Source organism: Calliphora vicina, chromosome 2, assembly GCF_958450345.1.
Source record: "Calliphora vicina chromosome 2, idCalVici1.1, whole genome shotgun sequence".
Classification (NCBI taxonomy): domain Eukaryota; kingdom Metazoa; phylum Arthropoda; class Insecta; order Diptera; family Calliphoridae; genus Calliphora; species Calliphora vicina.
Window position 1 is genome coordinate 71,216,957 of NC_088781.1, and position 14,733 is coordinate 71,231,689.

General features: G+C 29.5%; 1 protein-coding gene across 1 annotated transcript in view; it reads right to left on the bottom strand.

Annotated features, from left to right (window-relative positions):
- The window catches only part of Grip75 (gamma-tubulin complex component 4), a 113,438-nt gene that overhangs the window by 86,510 nt on the left and 12,195 nt on the right, over window positions 1-14,733 (bottom strand). Inside the window, exon 3 of the mRNA XM_065502418.1 lies at window positions 11,823-12,111. Within this exon, the coding sequence (XP_065358490.1) occupies window positions 11,823-12,111 (289 nt within the window). The remainder of the gene's footprint in view (window positions 1-11,822; window positions 12,112-14,733) is intronic.

Consider the following 14,733-nt stretch of genomic DNA (forward strand, 5'->3'; position numbering starts at 1 on the left):
TTATATTCCACTGAATAATTTTGATATCCATTTTGAAGGTAAAATAATTTACTTAAAACTCCATGTCAGAAAGTGAGGAGTCTATTTCAGGTCTCCTGTCGGTGATTTTACAAGGATTGTATGAACTATCAATAGATGAAAGTGATGTTCTATATTTAGATGAGGTAGTTGGTTTATCTGAAGATTTGACTTTAGTTGATTTGTCTTTGTTAAGCTGTTTGGATAATGTATGTGTATTGTTGTTTTGTGAGGATGTTGTTTTTTGTTGTTTGTTTGATTTAATAAGTTTGAGTTCGAAGTTTGAGTTTGATTTGTTTTGGTAGATATTAAAGTGTTATCGGTAATTGTAAGAGAGATTGTATTTGGTTGTTCTTGTGCTGTTTTAGATGTTACTGTTGGTGTAATTTTTGAAACTTGTTTTGTAGTATTTGTTGTTGTATAAATTGTTTCAGTCTTGGTGTAAGATTAGCGGTATTATTGATTGTAGTTGATGGCTTCAATTTATTTTTTCTTTCTTCTATGACAGTTTTTAAATCTTCTGTTGGTATTTCATAGCTTTGTGTTTTTGGTATTTGTATTGCTGCTTCTTTGTAAGAACAGTTTGTTAGTGTCTTTATTTTTAAAATTTCTTGGCGCTGTTTAAAAACTGGGCAGTTTTTGTTAGTGGAACGGTGTGCGTGATTGCAGTTAATGCACTGTATTTTAGTGCAGGGTATTGGGTCGTGTAATGCTGAGGAGCAAATATCACAATTTTGAATACCACTGCAGTATTTCCTAGTGTGTCCTAACTTAAAGCACTGTTTACATTGGATGGGATTAGGTATATATGGCTCAACCTTACAGTTTAAAAATCCAATCTTAATTTCATTAGGGAGTTTGTATAGATTAAAGCTTAAAATATGAAGAGAGGTATTGGTTATTTTGTTGTCGGTGAACTTTGTAATTTTTTTACATTCAATGACTCCTTGGTCTTTTAAGCCGTCGACGATTTCTTCTTCTTTGAGATTTTTAAGTGTTGGAGCAAAAATTACACCTTTAATCACATTCAGAGTTGGATGTAGAAAACTTTCTATTGGACATACTCCTAGCAAATTGGTTGCCTTTAAAAATTTGTTGGTTTGGGCTTCATTCTTCGTAAGAATTAGCAGATTGCCGTCCCTAGTGAATGAAATTTTTTGTGTTGGTTCACTGGAAATACCTTCTAGAGCTTTCGAGACAAGGAATATATTGAAGCTTTGTATAGGTTTGTCACTAATTTTGCTTTTTAACACTATAAATTTGGGGCATTGATGTTTAGAGTTGTTTGTTGTTTTTTCGCCGATTTTGGGAAAATCAAACGAGTTGTTAAGGTTTAAATTATTATTGTTTTTTTTTCGTTTTGGTGATGGAGTAGATTTGTGTTTGTCTGGATCCAGAACAGAGAAAAATTTCCTCCGGAGGAGGACGCAATTTTTGTATATATTTAATGCAAAAAAAAATTATTTCACAATTCCGCGAGAAATATTAATATATAGAAAATTTGAATGATTAAGTAAAATATGATATACGAAGTTTTATACTGAGTAGATGTGTAACAACGAACGCGATAGACAATAAATCGAACTTTATTCAATGAGCACTTGATGTCGACTGAATGCAGAAAGTTAACGAGTTTCACCTCTTTATAAATAGTAAAATTTTGCATATATCTGAACTTTGACCTCGATGCGCGTCCAGAAATCGTTGTCCGATTTGGCTCAAATTTTCAGCATCTAACTTTTAGGCCTAGTGTCACAATATTCCCCCGGCACTCTTCAAAATTTTAACAAAAATTTTTTTCCATACAACTGATTGTCAATCTAATATACATACACTTCACGCCATTAAAATATCACAGTGTATGTAAAAAAATTAAACAAAGCCTTAGCTAAAAAAAAAATATATATGTTTAATGCTGACGAGATGTTTTGTCACTTGGGGTACACTTATCCCACCCATATGCCTTTGGCAGACGATACCCATTACTTTTACACTGTCCCTAAATATAACCATTTGTTTCTATTCGACTACCTCATGTCTACCCTTTTCCATCTTCCCCAACATTCTTTATCCCAATACAAAAAAAATTATTTCATTTCAAATAAATCCATTTTCTTTTTATTAATTTAAATTTATTAATAATTTTTTTCAAATTAAATATATGTATATTTATATACTTATGCATATGTCTAATACTAATAAAATATACCTTAAAATATTTTACCATATCAATATGTGCCCATTTCCAATATTTGCGGCAAAAATTCAAATGTTCAACTTTTGCTTTTTGAAAAAAAATTGTATGGTTCAATTCCTAACACTTTGACAACATAAATGCCAAAAATGTATGCCAATTTGCCACTCAGTTTATACATAAACAGCTATGAAAATTTACATTTATCCAATATACTGGACCGACACCAGAAGAGGAGAAACACCCCCATAGATGAATCCACCGTCTTGCTTTACGGTCTTCTTGGTGTATTTTGGATCATATGCCTTATTGTCTGGGCGCCTAACATAATATTTCACATCGGATCCAAACAAATTTATCTTTGTTTCGTATGACCACAGCCCAAAAAGAACGTAAACACCCCATATCATGATGGCGGTGGATCCATCATGATATGGGGGTGTTTCTCCTCTTCTGGTGTCGGTCAAGTATATTGGATAAAGAACGAAATATGCATCCAGGACTACGTAAATATATTGCAGAGCTTAATGCTTCCATTTTCTGAGGAAGGGATGCCCTTCAGTTGGGAGTTTCCGCAGGACAATAGTCAGAAGCACTCCTCAAAATTGGCAAAATACTGGTTTGCTGTCAACAAAGTACCTCTTATGGAATGGCCTACGCAGTCACCGGACATTAACCCAATGGAACACCTTTGGGAAGTGCTCAAGAGGAAGCTAGAGGGTTTCAGTTCGAAAAATAAGACATTGACAAGGACGTTTGCATAGAAATTGGTTGATTCCATGAGCCGCAGATGCAATGAAATTGTGAAAAACAAAGGAAGAGCAACAAAATATTAAGATAAGATAGTTTTTTAACAAAAAATATAAATATGTGCCTCGAAAAGTTGAATCCTTTTACGCGTTCCTATTATTTTTTCCAGTAAAAATATTGACTCTATACATTGTTAGTCATATAATGTATTAATATATAGATGAAAATAGGAATGATTATGTTTTTTCTTATGCTGTATGTCTGATAAACAAAACTGCATATAAATTTTTTTAAACAAAACTAAATTTGACTAACATACTTTCAAAGTTTGAAAAAAAAAAGCATTCGTTCCTATTATTTTTTCCAACACTGTATGTATGTGGTGGGAAGGTCAGGGTTCATTCCATACTCAAATTTTTGGCAACTACTTGCACCGAAGCAAATAATTTTCTTTTTTCTAGAAACATACTAAAATTTTTTGTAACTACTTTTAACGAAGCATGAGAGCTTAATGTAGCAAGTTTTATAACGATAGCGAATATCAAAGACATATACAATTGCTTACCCAAAATTTACTTATAGCGGAGCCCCAAGAAAACGCCAAACAAACGAAGAAATGCTATTTGTAGATAAGGTTATGAGAATATAAGTTTAAATTTTTTTTGAGAAATGTTGGTGTATTAGAAAGGGGGGTTATAAAAAAAGAGGGGGTTCAATGGCAACTTTTTTAAAATGGTATTTTTGAAAGTGCTATGAGAATATAAATTGAGATATTTTTTGAAAAGGTTTGGTGAGTTGGTGGGGGGGTGTTTATCAGAACAGAGGGGAGGGGGTATTGCCAATTTTTTGAAAATACTTATTTTAGCAGCAGGGGTCTCTACACAAAGTTTTATGAAGCTAGATCCCTTGGAAATAATTTTTGCCGCAATTTTTGCTTTTGGACACTAGTGCATACCTTAAAATAATACATTTATTATCAAATAACTTCAATAGCAAAAGTTGTTGTTCGCCGCTGCCGCACTGCTGATGATGGTGATGCTGTCTGTCAGCTAGTTGTTGTTTGTTGTTGTCGTAAATGTTGGGTGTTGTTTTGTTCTATTCTTTTAGTTGTTCTGTTTTGTGTTCACTTTTATACAATAGTTTTCTTTTTCATTAATTTCATTAGTTCAGGTTTTTAATTCACATTTTATTGTCCATTTAGAAAATTATGTTGTGTGAATATATATTGAGTTATTTGGCTCTTTTTTTTCTATGAAATGTAGCACAATTTACTGATCAATATAATTTACAATTGTTACAATTTCACTTATCGTTTTTACAATATTGTTTTCTGTTCATTCATTTAAATAACAAATCAAATTTAGTTTTTGCATGGACAATTTTCTTTTAAATATACTGAGACAGGATTTTTAATTTTAAGTTTGTATTTATTAATTTTAAATGGATGGCGTTTTGAAATTTAGACTAATTTGTAGTGTAAGAATTTTGGAAAAAAATTAAAATAAAATATATGTATTTTGAGTTATACGGGAATACAAAATTAATATTATAGTAAGAATTGTGCTAAATTTCCCAATTATTGATAAATTCACTGAAATTTATTGTTGGGGCATAAGCTAGTTCATATGCGCATTTCACTGGTTGCTTAGGCCAGATCATCAGGAAACCTTTTCCCAAAAGGCTTTAGGAAAACTAAAGATATTATACAAATCAAGCTATAGAGTGAATGAAAATTACAGACACTCAAGCTTTATTTGTAAAAATATCAAAGCTTAAACAAAACTCCAACAATAAACAGTGAGTTTATCTTTTCCTACATTCCCTCTACAATTGGTTGGATTTTTTCCGACTCAAACTGTAGTTGTAAGTTTGTAAAGAAAAAACAAAACAAAATAAAAACAACTTGGTTTATTAAATAAAGAGAGTTGCCAGTGAATTAATCAATAATTGGGAAATTTAGCAAAATATATTTTGATTTAGAATTTTTTTATTGTTCTGTTCTATTTTATAGTTTTTTGTTCAGTTCTGTTGTTTCTGTTAAATGTTTTATTACAAAGTTTAAACTATATATAGATGTTTAATTCAATTAGCTTGTTTGTATTTTAAACTTTTTGTAATTTTTTTAATATTAGTTTTTGAGATAAATTTTTATAAAAAAAAATAAGCATGTTTATATGTCTGAGTACTTATTTAACTGTGTTTTAATTTAATCACAATCACATTTTGATTTAAGTTTTATAGTTTTAATTTTAAAATCACCTGGTTTATTATGTAATTATTGGTTTTTCTATTTTTTTCACAATCACGTTTTTTAAGTTTTATAATTTAAACTTTTTTCCTCTTTTGTTTAAATTCGTTTCGAATAGTTTAAAATTCCACTTTTATGACCTCGTTGCTTGAAGGAATGTTTAGGACTGTCTTGTTAAAACCCAAAACTCAACTAACTTTCTTCATTTTGAAAAACACTTCCATAAAAAAATCGTGATTTTTGATATTCTTTTCCTTCTGCTTTTTGCACGCGTCGTCAAGTCATTGGTTACTTTTTGTAACGGGATCATCATCTGACATAGAATTGACAGATGTCGTGTGATCATTGGTCAGTTTAAGTAACGGTTTTATTTGTAAAAAAAGAAGTTCGATAACAACTAAACATCGATAAATATTAAATTTCCGACCTCAGTAGACGACATGCATCTCCACACCATGATATGGCCTCCATCGTGTTTACTATGCCACGTAGATTTTTGAGTTGCAGTTCCGTATTTGGTTTTCCCCGAACATATGACTTTCCATCAGACCCAAAAAGATTTAATTTGTTGATAATTTATTCTTGCTTTCAATAATAATTAATTTAGTAATTTAATATGTGCACGAAATAAGCTGTGAGGTTATTTTTCTTGAAATTTCGTTTTTATGTTAAATATTTTTAATAAATGAATTAATTTTTTTTGTAAATACAATAAATAATACCATATTTTCAAATATTTGTCGGTTTTCTTTTTTTAGTATGTAATATTTGTCGGTTTTCTTTTTTTAGTATGTAAGATAATTATAAAAATATAACGAAATCTTTTATAAAAAATCGTATGCACGAAATAAGCTGTGAGCCACTGTATGTCGGCGGATTCAACTTCTAAGGTTACAGAACTTGCATATTGAATAACTGGAGTTGAGCAGTAATCTTCAATGTCTCCAAAACCACAAAAAATTATTTGCTCATCCAGTGTACTTTCACCAACTGGAGTGCTATTAAGGCCAATATTGGTTGAAACCGCACTTTTAAAAATTTCAAATGGGAATTCGGATGTTTTTTGCACGAAATATTGGGTAACTCGTCGTAGAACCGACACATCTTTCTTAATTTATCTGAAATGGAATAATATTCTAATTAACGATAAATATAAACATTAAAAACTATTACCCTTCTTGTATTGATGTGACGCCTTCGTCGGCTTCAAGCAAGTCAGCACCTGAAGACTTTCTCCAATTCTCAGCTTTGTTATAATTTATTTGCTTTAAGATTTTTTACTTTCCAACGGACAATATCCCAAGATACATCTAATGCTGTTGTTTCCAAAAACTTTCTGTAAAAGATTTAAGCTGTAGGTTTCTAAAATATTTCCAGATAATTAAAATTCCAATTAAAATACAAATTATTCACAACTTACTTCAAAATCTTGTTGTTCCATTGATTTTCACTCATTTTTATTTTTTAATATTTAGCACATAATTTATGAAATACATAGTTTTGACTTACCTGCCTTTCACTTAAGAGCATTTTGCATATAAGTGCACAAAACTTGTGTTTTGTATATTTATTTATCAAACTCCATACAAATTCGTTAATTTATGTGCATTGTTCATACCTGCACATTTATGATAAGTGCATAATACTTTTGGAAGCTATAACTGGTTTTCATGAAAAAAAATCCATTTAGCTGCTTAATATAAAATTAAATCAAAACAAAATAAGAAAAATACGATTTTGAATAAAAAATGTGTTGTAAACTTCTTAATAATTTTAAAAGTAGCTAAAATACCAAATTTGTCGTTATTCTTAAAGGGAAACGTCACAAAACTTCATGTAAATTATTTGCCGTTAGCTGCTTTTTTGGGCAGTAAACTTAAATGCACTTACCAGCATCAATGAGCAGGTAAGTTAACTGATGTTAACTGCACTTTTAACTTACCTGCACAAAATATCGTGCAAAGTTGGTTGTGCAGGTAAGTCAAAATTACTGTATTAAATATAAATTATTTTGGCGGTAAGTAGGGTATTCAATTCATCGGGATTCTGGTTTAATCGGTTAATCGAACAAATAATTAATCGAGGTTTAGATTTATTCGGTAAATAATCGGTTAATTTAAAATTATTCGATTAACCGAATAATTTCTATTTTAATTTTAAATTGAAAATACAACAACGAATTTTGTGTACAAAAACATAAAAAACGGCAAATAAGGTATTTGAGATCATTTTTGTGAACATATCGCCTATTTGCTGCAACAACGTCATAACTCAAAATCCGTGTTTTTTGAACTGAGTAATACAAAATTATCAGTTTTCAAAAAAGTCAATTATTTTTTGTATGAGAGTATTTTTTTGTTGTAAACATGTTTTCTCGTATATTTGATAAGTAAAAATTTGTTTAAAATTTATTTAAGAAATAGTAAAATGTCATAAAACATTCAAAGGCGTTTTTATCGAAACAACTTTTTTTTTAATTATAACGTTGTTGCAGCAAATGAGCGATGTGTGAGTTTTTAGGGTTTTAGTGAGATCTTCTGAAATAATCTTTTAAAAAAGAATATAATTTAAACGATTTTTTTCTTTAGATTTAATAAAACTTTTCTTGGAAAAACACTCTCTCGATGATTGTATATGTTGGAGAAATCCAAAGCATGATAAAGAATACATATTCCTTTTTGGATTGCTTTAGATTTTGATTAATTTAATAGCTTCGTTTAGTTATGATAAAAGACTCATTTCCAAAAAAAAGTTTCGTCTATACATGTAAATACAAACAAAGTTTCAAAGACATGCAAATTAAATATGTCATACATACTCACTAATCATGTTTATTGGATGTTCCAAAAATATCTAATTTTAATTTGAAATTTGTATTTGAATTGAAAGGGAAAAATAAATACAAAAAATTGTTTAAAGTGCAAAAAAAGGAATTTCGGTTAATCGGTTAATCGACACAAATTAATCGGTTTATTTATTATTTGAAAATCGGCAATTTTAAATTATTCGAACAGTTAACCGTCCAAAATTAATCGGTTAACCGATTAACGGTTAATCGATTTAATCGAGATTTTTTTGTGGTAAATCTACCAAGCTTATATAGACCTATTTTCATGGTAGTTATAGTACAGATATGTAAATTTAACATAAATACATTTTGTTGTTGCGATGATGTAAATAGTATTATTTATAATACACCTACCATACTTAACAAATCTACAAGGGTACTTTACTACCCAGCAAAAACTTCGCTTACAATGCTACAATGTCTTTTTAATAATGTCTTTTTTAATAACTTACTTTTTAAGTAGTAAAGTTTAAAAAAACAAAATAAACAAACAAAACAAAAAAACTGTTACTTTTTTCAATTTGCCCGTTTTTTTATTGCATTACTGTGTGAAAACCATCATTTGACGCACAATGAAATAACTAAGCAGTGGTGTAGTGAGTACAACAACAGACTAGCAAACGGATGGTTGGTGGTTCGACTCGTGGCTGCGACTTAATTTTTTTTTTTTATTTCTTGTTTGCAAATACAAAATTCTATAAATAACTCTACTAACAAAACTTATTTCCGGCCAAAATATAAAGGATTACTTTTGGGACATCGCGAACAAAAATAATGAATTCTTTCAGTAGAAAAATAAGTAGTCGAATCGTCAAATTCCCCTTATTTTTCGGCTTATTTGTAAGTAAAGTTTTTGCTGGGTACCAAGAGTGAAAACCGCAATTATTTCAAAATTTTATATAAAATTAAAAAAACAAGAGTGCTATATTCGGCTGTGCCGAATCTTATATACCCTTCACCAAATTATACTTCAAAATTTTAAATATTTTTAGGTAAACAAAATTTATTTTTTTTTAATTTTTTGGAAAAAAAATTTTTCGATTGTTATTTTAAATTTTTTTTTTTTAAATTTTAAATTTTTTTTTTTTAAATTTAAAAATTTTTTTTTTTAAATTTAAAAAATTTTTTTTTTGTTTTTTAAATTTTTTTTTTTTGAAAAAAAAATTCGGGTTAAAATTTTTTTCCCGATTTTGACCCATTGTAGGTCCAACTTATTATGGTCTTATATACGTCGTTGCAAATGTCTTTGAAATATCTATCATTAGATATCCATATTGTCTATATTAATGTCTTAGTAATCCAGATATAGGTAAAAAATAGGTAAAAAATAGAGGTTGTCTTGGTTTTTTCCTCATATCTCAGCCATTTGTGGACCGATTTTGCTGATTTTAAATAGCAAAATTCTCGAAAGCATGTCTGACAGAATTATTGAAGATTTGGATCCCGAAGATATCTGGGGTCTTCAGAAAACTGATTTCAACAGACAGACAGACAGACAGACAGACAGACAGACAGACAGACAGACAGACAGACAGACAGACAGACGGACATGGCTTAATCGACTCCGCTATCTATAAGGATCCAGAATATACACATCTGCTCAAAATAATAGATACACCTAATTGGAAAAAATTTAAATGGCGGTAACATTGAAAATTTCCTCGCAAGCGTTAAGAATACATCATATTATTAAAATTTCTATCTGGCAATGTCATGTCAGTCAAAAATCTGGCAACTATTTGCTTTCATGTTGATTTTTAAAAACGAATTTATTTGAATTACAAAAAATTATTTGCTCATAAAAATAGATACACATCAGTAATTTGTAATTTATTTATATACAATTTTTTTTTTGTGCAATTTTTTGTTCCTATTTACGTGAAACAGTAAGTATAATTTAAATTTTAGCAACAATTTTATAAAAAATAGGACTCTTTTGAAGAAAATGGGACGAAATCATCATTGTACCGAAGATGAGAAAAAAATTGTTCAAACGATGAGAAATCAAGGAAAATCATTACGGGAAATAGCAAAGAGCATAGGAAGATCTTTACATTTTGTCCAAAATGCTTTATCTAAAAAGCAAAAAAGAGAAACTCGCGGTAGACCAAAGAAAACCAGTCCAGAAACAGATAGGCGGATCGTCCTTATGGTTATAAAAGACCCTTTCATATCATCGAAAGCTATTTCTGCGGAGCTATGTAACGAAATCAGTCCACAAACAGTTCGTCGTCGTCTTTTACAAGCTAAATTGCCGGGAAGAATTGCCAGAAAAGTGCCACTAATGCGCCAAAAAAATATCAAGACAAGATTAGAATTTGCTAAAGAGCACTTACAATGGTCCGGGTGTGAAGGCGAAAAAAAATGGTTTGGAAACGACTGCCAAAGAAATGTACGCCGACCAAAAGAAAAAGAATTCCACGTTAAATTTACAAAAAAGACGGTAAAACATGGCGGGGGAAACATAATGGTTTGGGGTTGCTTTTCATGGAATGGTGTTGGTCCGATATTCCGAATAGAAGATACCATGAATGCTAGTGGGTATAGAGACATATTGGAAAACGTAATGCTTCCATATATAAAATATGCCATTAATATGGACATTCCAGCAGGACAACGACCCAAAACATAGTTCAAGATTAGTTAAAAACTGGTTCTTGGAGAATAACGTACCTGTTTTAAGCTGGCCCAGCCAATCCCCTGATTTAAACCCAATAGAAAACTTGTGGAGTGAATTAAAGATAAGGCTTTCGAAGGAAGTTTTCAAAAATAAAGACGATTTATGGGAGAAAACGCAAAAAATATGGTACGAGATTCCATTGGAGAAGTGTCAGAACTTGATATCCAGTATGCCCAGAAGAGTGGAGAAAGTTTTACAAAACAAAGGTGGATATACTGGATACTAGCTTTACTTTAATAATAAACTAATTTTTTTAAGATAAAATTTATTAGCTTTTGTTTAATAAGAATTTTTAAAAATGTATCTATTATTATGAGCACCAAATTTTTCGAAATTTAAGAAATTTAATTTACTTTATAATATTTATTATTAATTATGAAATATTTTGTTTTTGTTTTTTACTCTCCTTTTAACTATAAATAGAAATCGACTGAATTTTTTTTATAATTTTACAATATACCATTATTTTTTTTCGTTTTTAAAAAATAAATTTTGGTGTATCTATTATTTTGAGCAGATGTGTATATACTTTATAGGGTCGGAAATGAAAAATGTAGAAATTACAAACGGAATGACAAACTTATATATACCCTTCTCACGAAGGTGAAGGGTATAAAAATAAATGGTTGGTACACCTTGGTCATCAATAAGACGTCCCATTTGTGCTCTATTGGGTTTAAGTCTGGTGGCTGAGGTGGTGAATATAGCTGTCATGGGGCATAATAAAGAAGCAAGTCTAGAACAACGTGCTCAGTATGCTTAAGGTAATTTAATTTTCGCCACTAATTCTCTAAAACTTCAAAATCGTAGGGTGTATTTAGACTTTTTTCCTTGACTGTATGTATGTTAAGAATTTTTCGATCTCAGTCCTTACAAAACAAAATTTTGGATATTATTTTTTAAATTCTCCACCTACAGTCTGTACAATATAATTATAAATAATTCGAACACACGTTTATATCGGACCTTTGCGACTAGATAAGGCGTCTTAATTTAAAATTGTTCAATAGATCATTAAGAATTCCGTATACAGATTTACTTCTACGCTTTTTATATTGTACTTAATAGTATGTGTACAACTTACCTTTTGACAGCTTTATTGATGCGGTCATCACCATGCAGAGAATTCTGTTGCAAATATTGTATAATTGCGCAGCCATGGAGTTTTTGTATTCGAATCCCACGTATTAACTTGCTTAAATATAATGCTAACGGTTCATATTCCTGTAACTTCTGATATATAAACATTAAAGATTGACAAGGATTTTGTAAGTATCTGCTTTCAAGTTCAGTAATGTTATTTAAGTAATCATCTAGTACACTTTCAATTCCATTTGCGAAAGCCTTTAAATAAAGGCCACTTTGTAAGGGTTCTGCGTATAACAAGAGTATAAAACATTATTGTAAGTAAGATTTGTGTTTGCTTTACTTTTAGTATTTTTGAGACAATTTATTATAAGTTAACACTATGCGCTTCACTACCACTACGTAGTAAAATAAAAAAAATATAATTAATACCCACATTTTTTTAGTTTTTAGTTTTATATCATGATTTTCAATTGAAAGTATAAAAAATATCCTGCGATTTTAAAAAATCTTGATACTTTTCTTAAGCCACACAGAGCAGCATTTAACAGGAAAACTTGGCCAAAATTATTACAAGTGGATGGATTTTTTGATAGTTTTAGGATTAATTAATTAATGTTTTATATAAATCTTAATCACTTTAGCGAATTTTATTATGATCGGTCCATAAAAATCAGTTTACATCTAGATATTTTTTTTTTTGTTTAAATTTAATATCCAGAAGCACAAATAATTTTATGTGGCTTTAAGAAAATTTATTATAAATAATACACACTATTCCAGCCAAAACTTACTTATCCTTGGTCCAACAAATTATTTTTTTTTTTTTGACCATGTTAGCTTTTAAAATACATACATACATATAAAATCGTACACCATCGTAGTATAATTTTATTCATTAGTTTTAGAAAGTTGATGTTTTGGAAATAATTTAAGATGCTATTTTTATATTGTGTGTGCTATTACCTATCAGAAAATATGGTATAATTTTAATTGCGCTTATCTACAAATAACAAAATTGGGTAACACTGTCAGTGCCCAGAATATAAACGCTTCATTTAAAATCATACAGGCACTAAAAAATAGCAAAGGATACCCTACAAAGTATTAGGATTATTTAATATTAAATTTATTTTTAATTTTTAAAGTTTTAATTGTAATTTAATATAAGTGTACGAATTTAAGTGGAATATGAATTTTGTGATGTTCTTTAATTTTCATCAATATTTTTTTAAGGAATTGAGGTTTTGTTAACTTTTTTGTTGAAATACATATTTTTTGTTCCAATTAATAAAATGACTTTTAATTTTTTATATAATCACCTATTATTGCCTGTATAATTTCATAATATTTTAAAAAAATATGTTGTACGATTTTGAGTGACACTCACTGTATGTCAGATATTATATTTTCTAATCATTCATTTACAACTGTTATTTCGATCAAAATGGTCACCGAAAAAAATTAGGTGAAAAAATAATTAAATAGCAAAAGATTTGATGGTTCATCGTCTCACTGTTTTAAAGCTATTAAACAGTATAAGGACAACATGAGCATTGCAAGAAAACCTGGATCAGGAAGAAAAAATGGTCTAACAGATAGTTGTAAGGCAAAAGAAGAACAACTCTATCGAAGAGCACAGACTACTTTTATGAGAAAAGCAGCTGGTAAAGTTAAATGCTCTAATTCTTTTGTGCGCAGAGACAAAGCTTATGCTTGAAGTCGTATAAAGTTCAGACAGTTCCAGATCACAATGCGGTAAAGAACATAGAAGCCACAGAACGAGCGAAAAAATGAAGGTAACATTTTATAACAAAAATACACCTATTGATTGTGATTGATTTTTATCAGGCTGATGGAAGCGTCAATGTTCAAGAATAATACCGGGCAAAAAATAAACAAAATTCCCCAAGTTTCTTGTGTGGCAAGCCATTTGCAGTTGTAGCAGAAGAAGTCAATCATTTGTGACATCAGGCACGATAAACACAGAAATTTATATTACGGACTGTCTACAAAAAAAGCTTTTACCTTATACAACAGCACAGAGTGCCTTCAGGCTTTAAGTTTTATTTAACCCTCCGTTAGTCGCAATCTTTTTCAATTGAGACTAGTCGCAATGTACAAAATTGGTATCAAATAATTGGTTTGAAAATAATCTCTTCACTTTTTATTCCGCAAAAATATAAAAACAATATTAAATTCAAAGTATTTAAAAGAGTAATAAAAATAAAATTGCAGTAAAAATATATTTTTTATCAAAAATTAACTTAAATTTTAGGGGACTAATAAAAATTTACAATACAAACATTTTTGCTTGTATCAACCAGATCAGTCGCGACTAATACAAGTATAAGTTTTTACTTGATTAAAATATATTAACTTACATTATTTACACAAAATAACTTCCAGAAGATGAAACATAAACGCTTATAAAAAAGTGTGAGATATTGTTTGCTTTTATTTTTGAATGAATTGTTCCAACATAAAAATTTAAGATATTTTTATTTAAATATTGAAAATAACAGTTGATCATGACTTTCAAATAAATAAAAAATCAATGTAAAACATTTATTCGTTATTCTTACAATGAAAAAATATCGCGTTTAATTTTCTTCACTTTCCCGAGTTTGACAGCTCTGTAACTTTTGAATCGCTCATTGAGCTTGTTGACATCATCATTTTTTGGTACCAAAATTGCACGTTCCCACAGCCAATCCGAATTTTTGTAGTTGGTTGTAAGACTTGTGAATACCTTGTCGACAACGGATTGAATATTCATTTGCATTTGGCAGAAGTTCGGCGGGAACGAAATCTGATTTGTCGACGTTGTTTTTTATATTAGTTGTACTTTCGGAAATTTTGTTTATCATCGGTTGATAATATAAAAGCACTTTCATAATACAATGTTA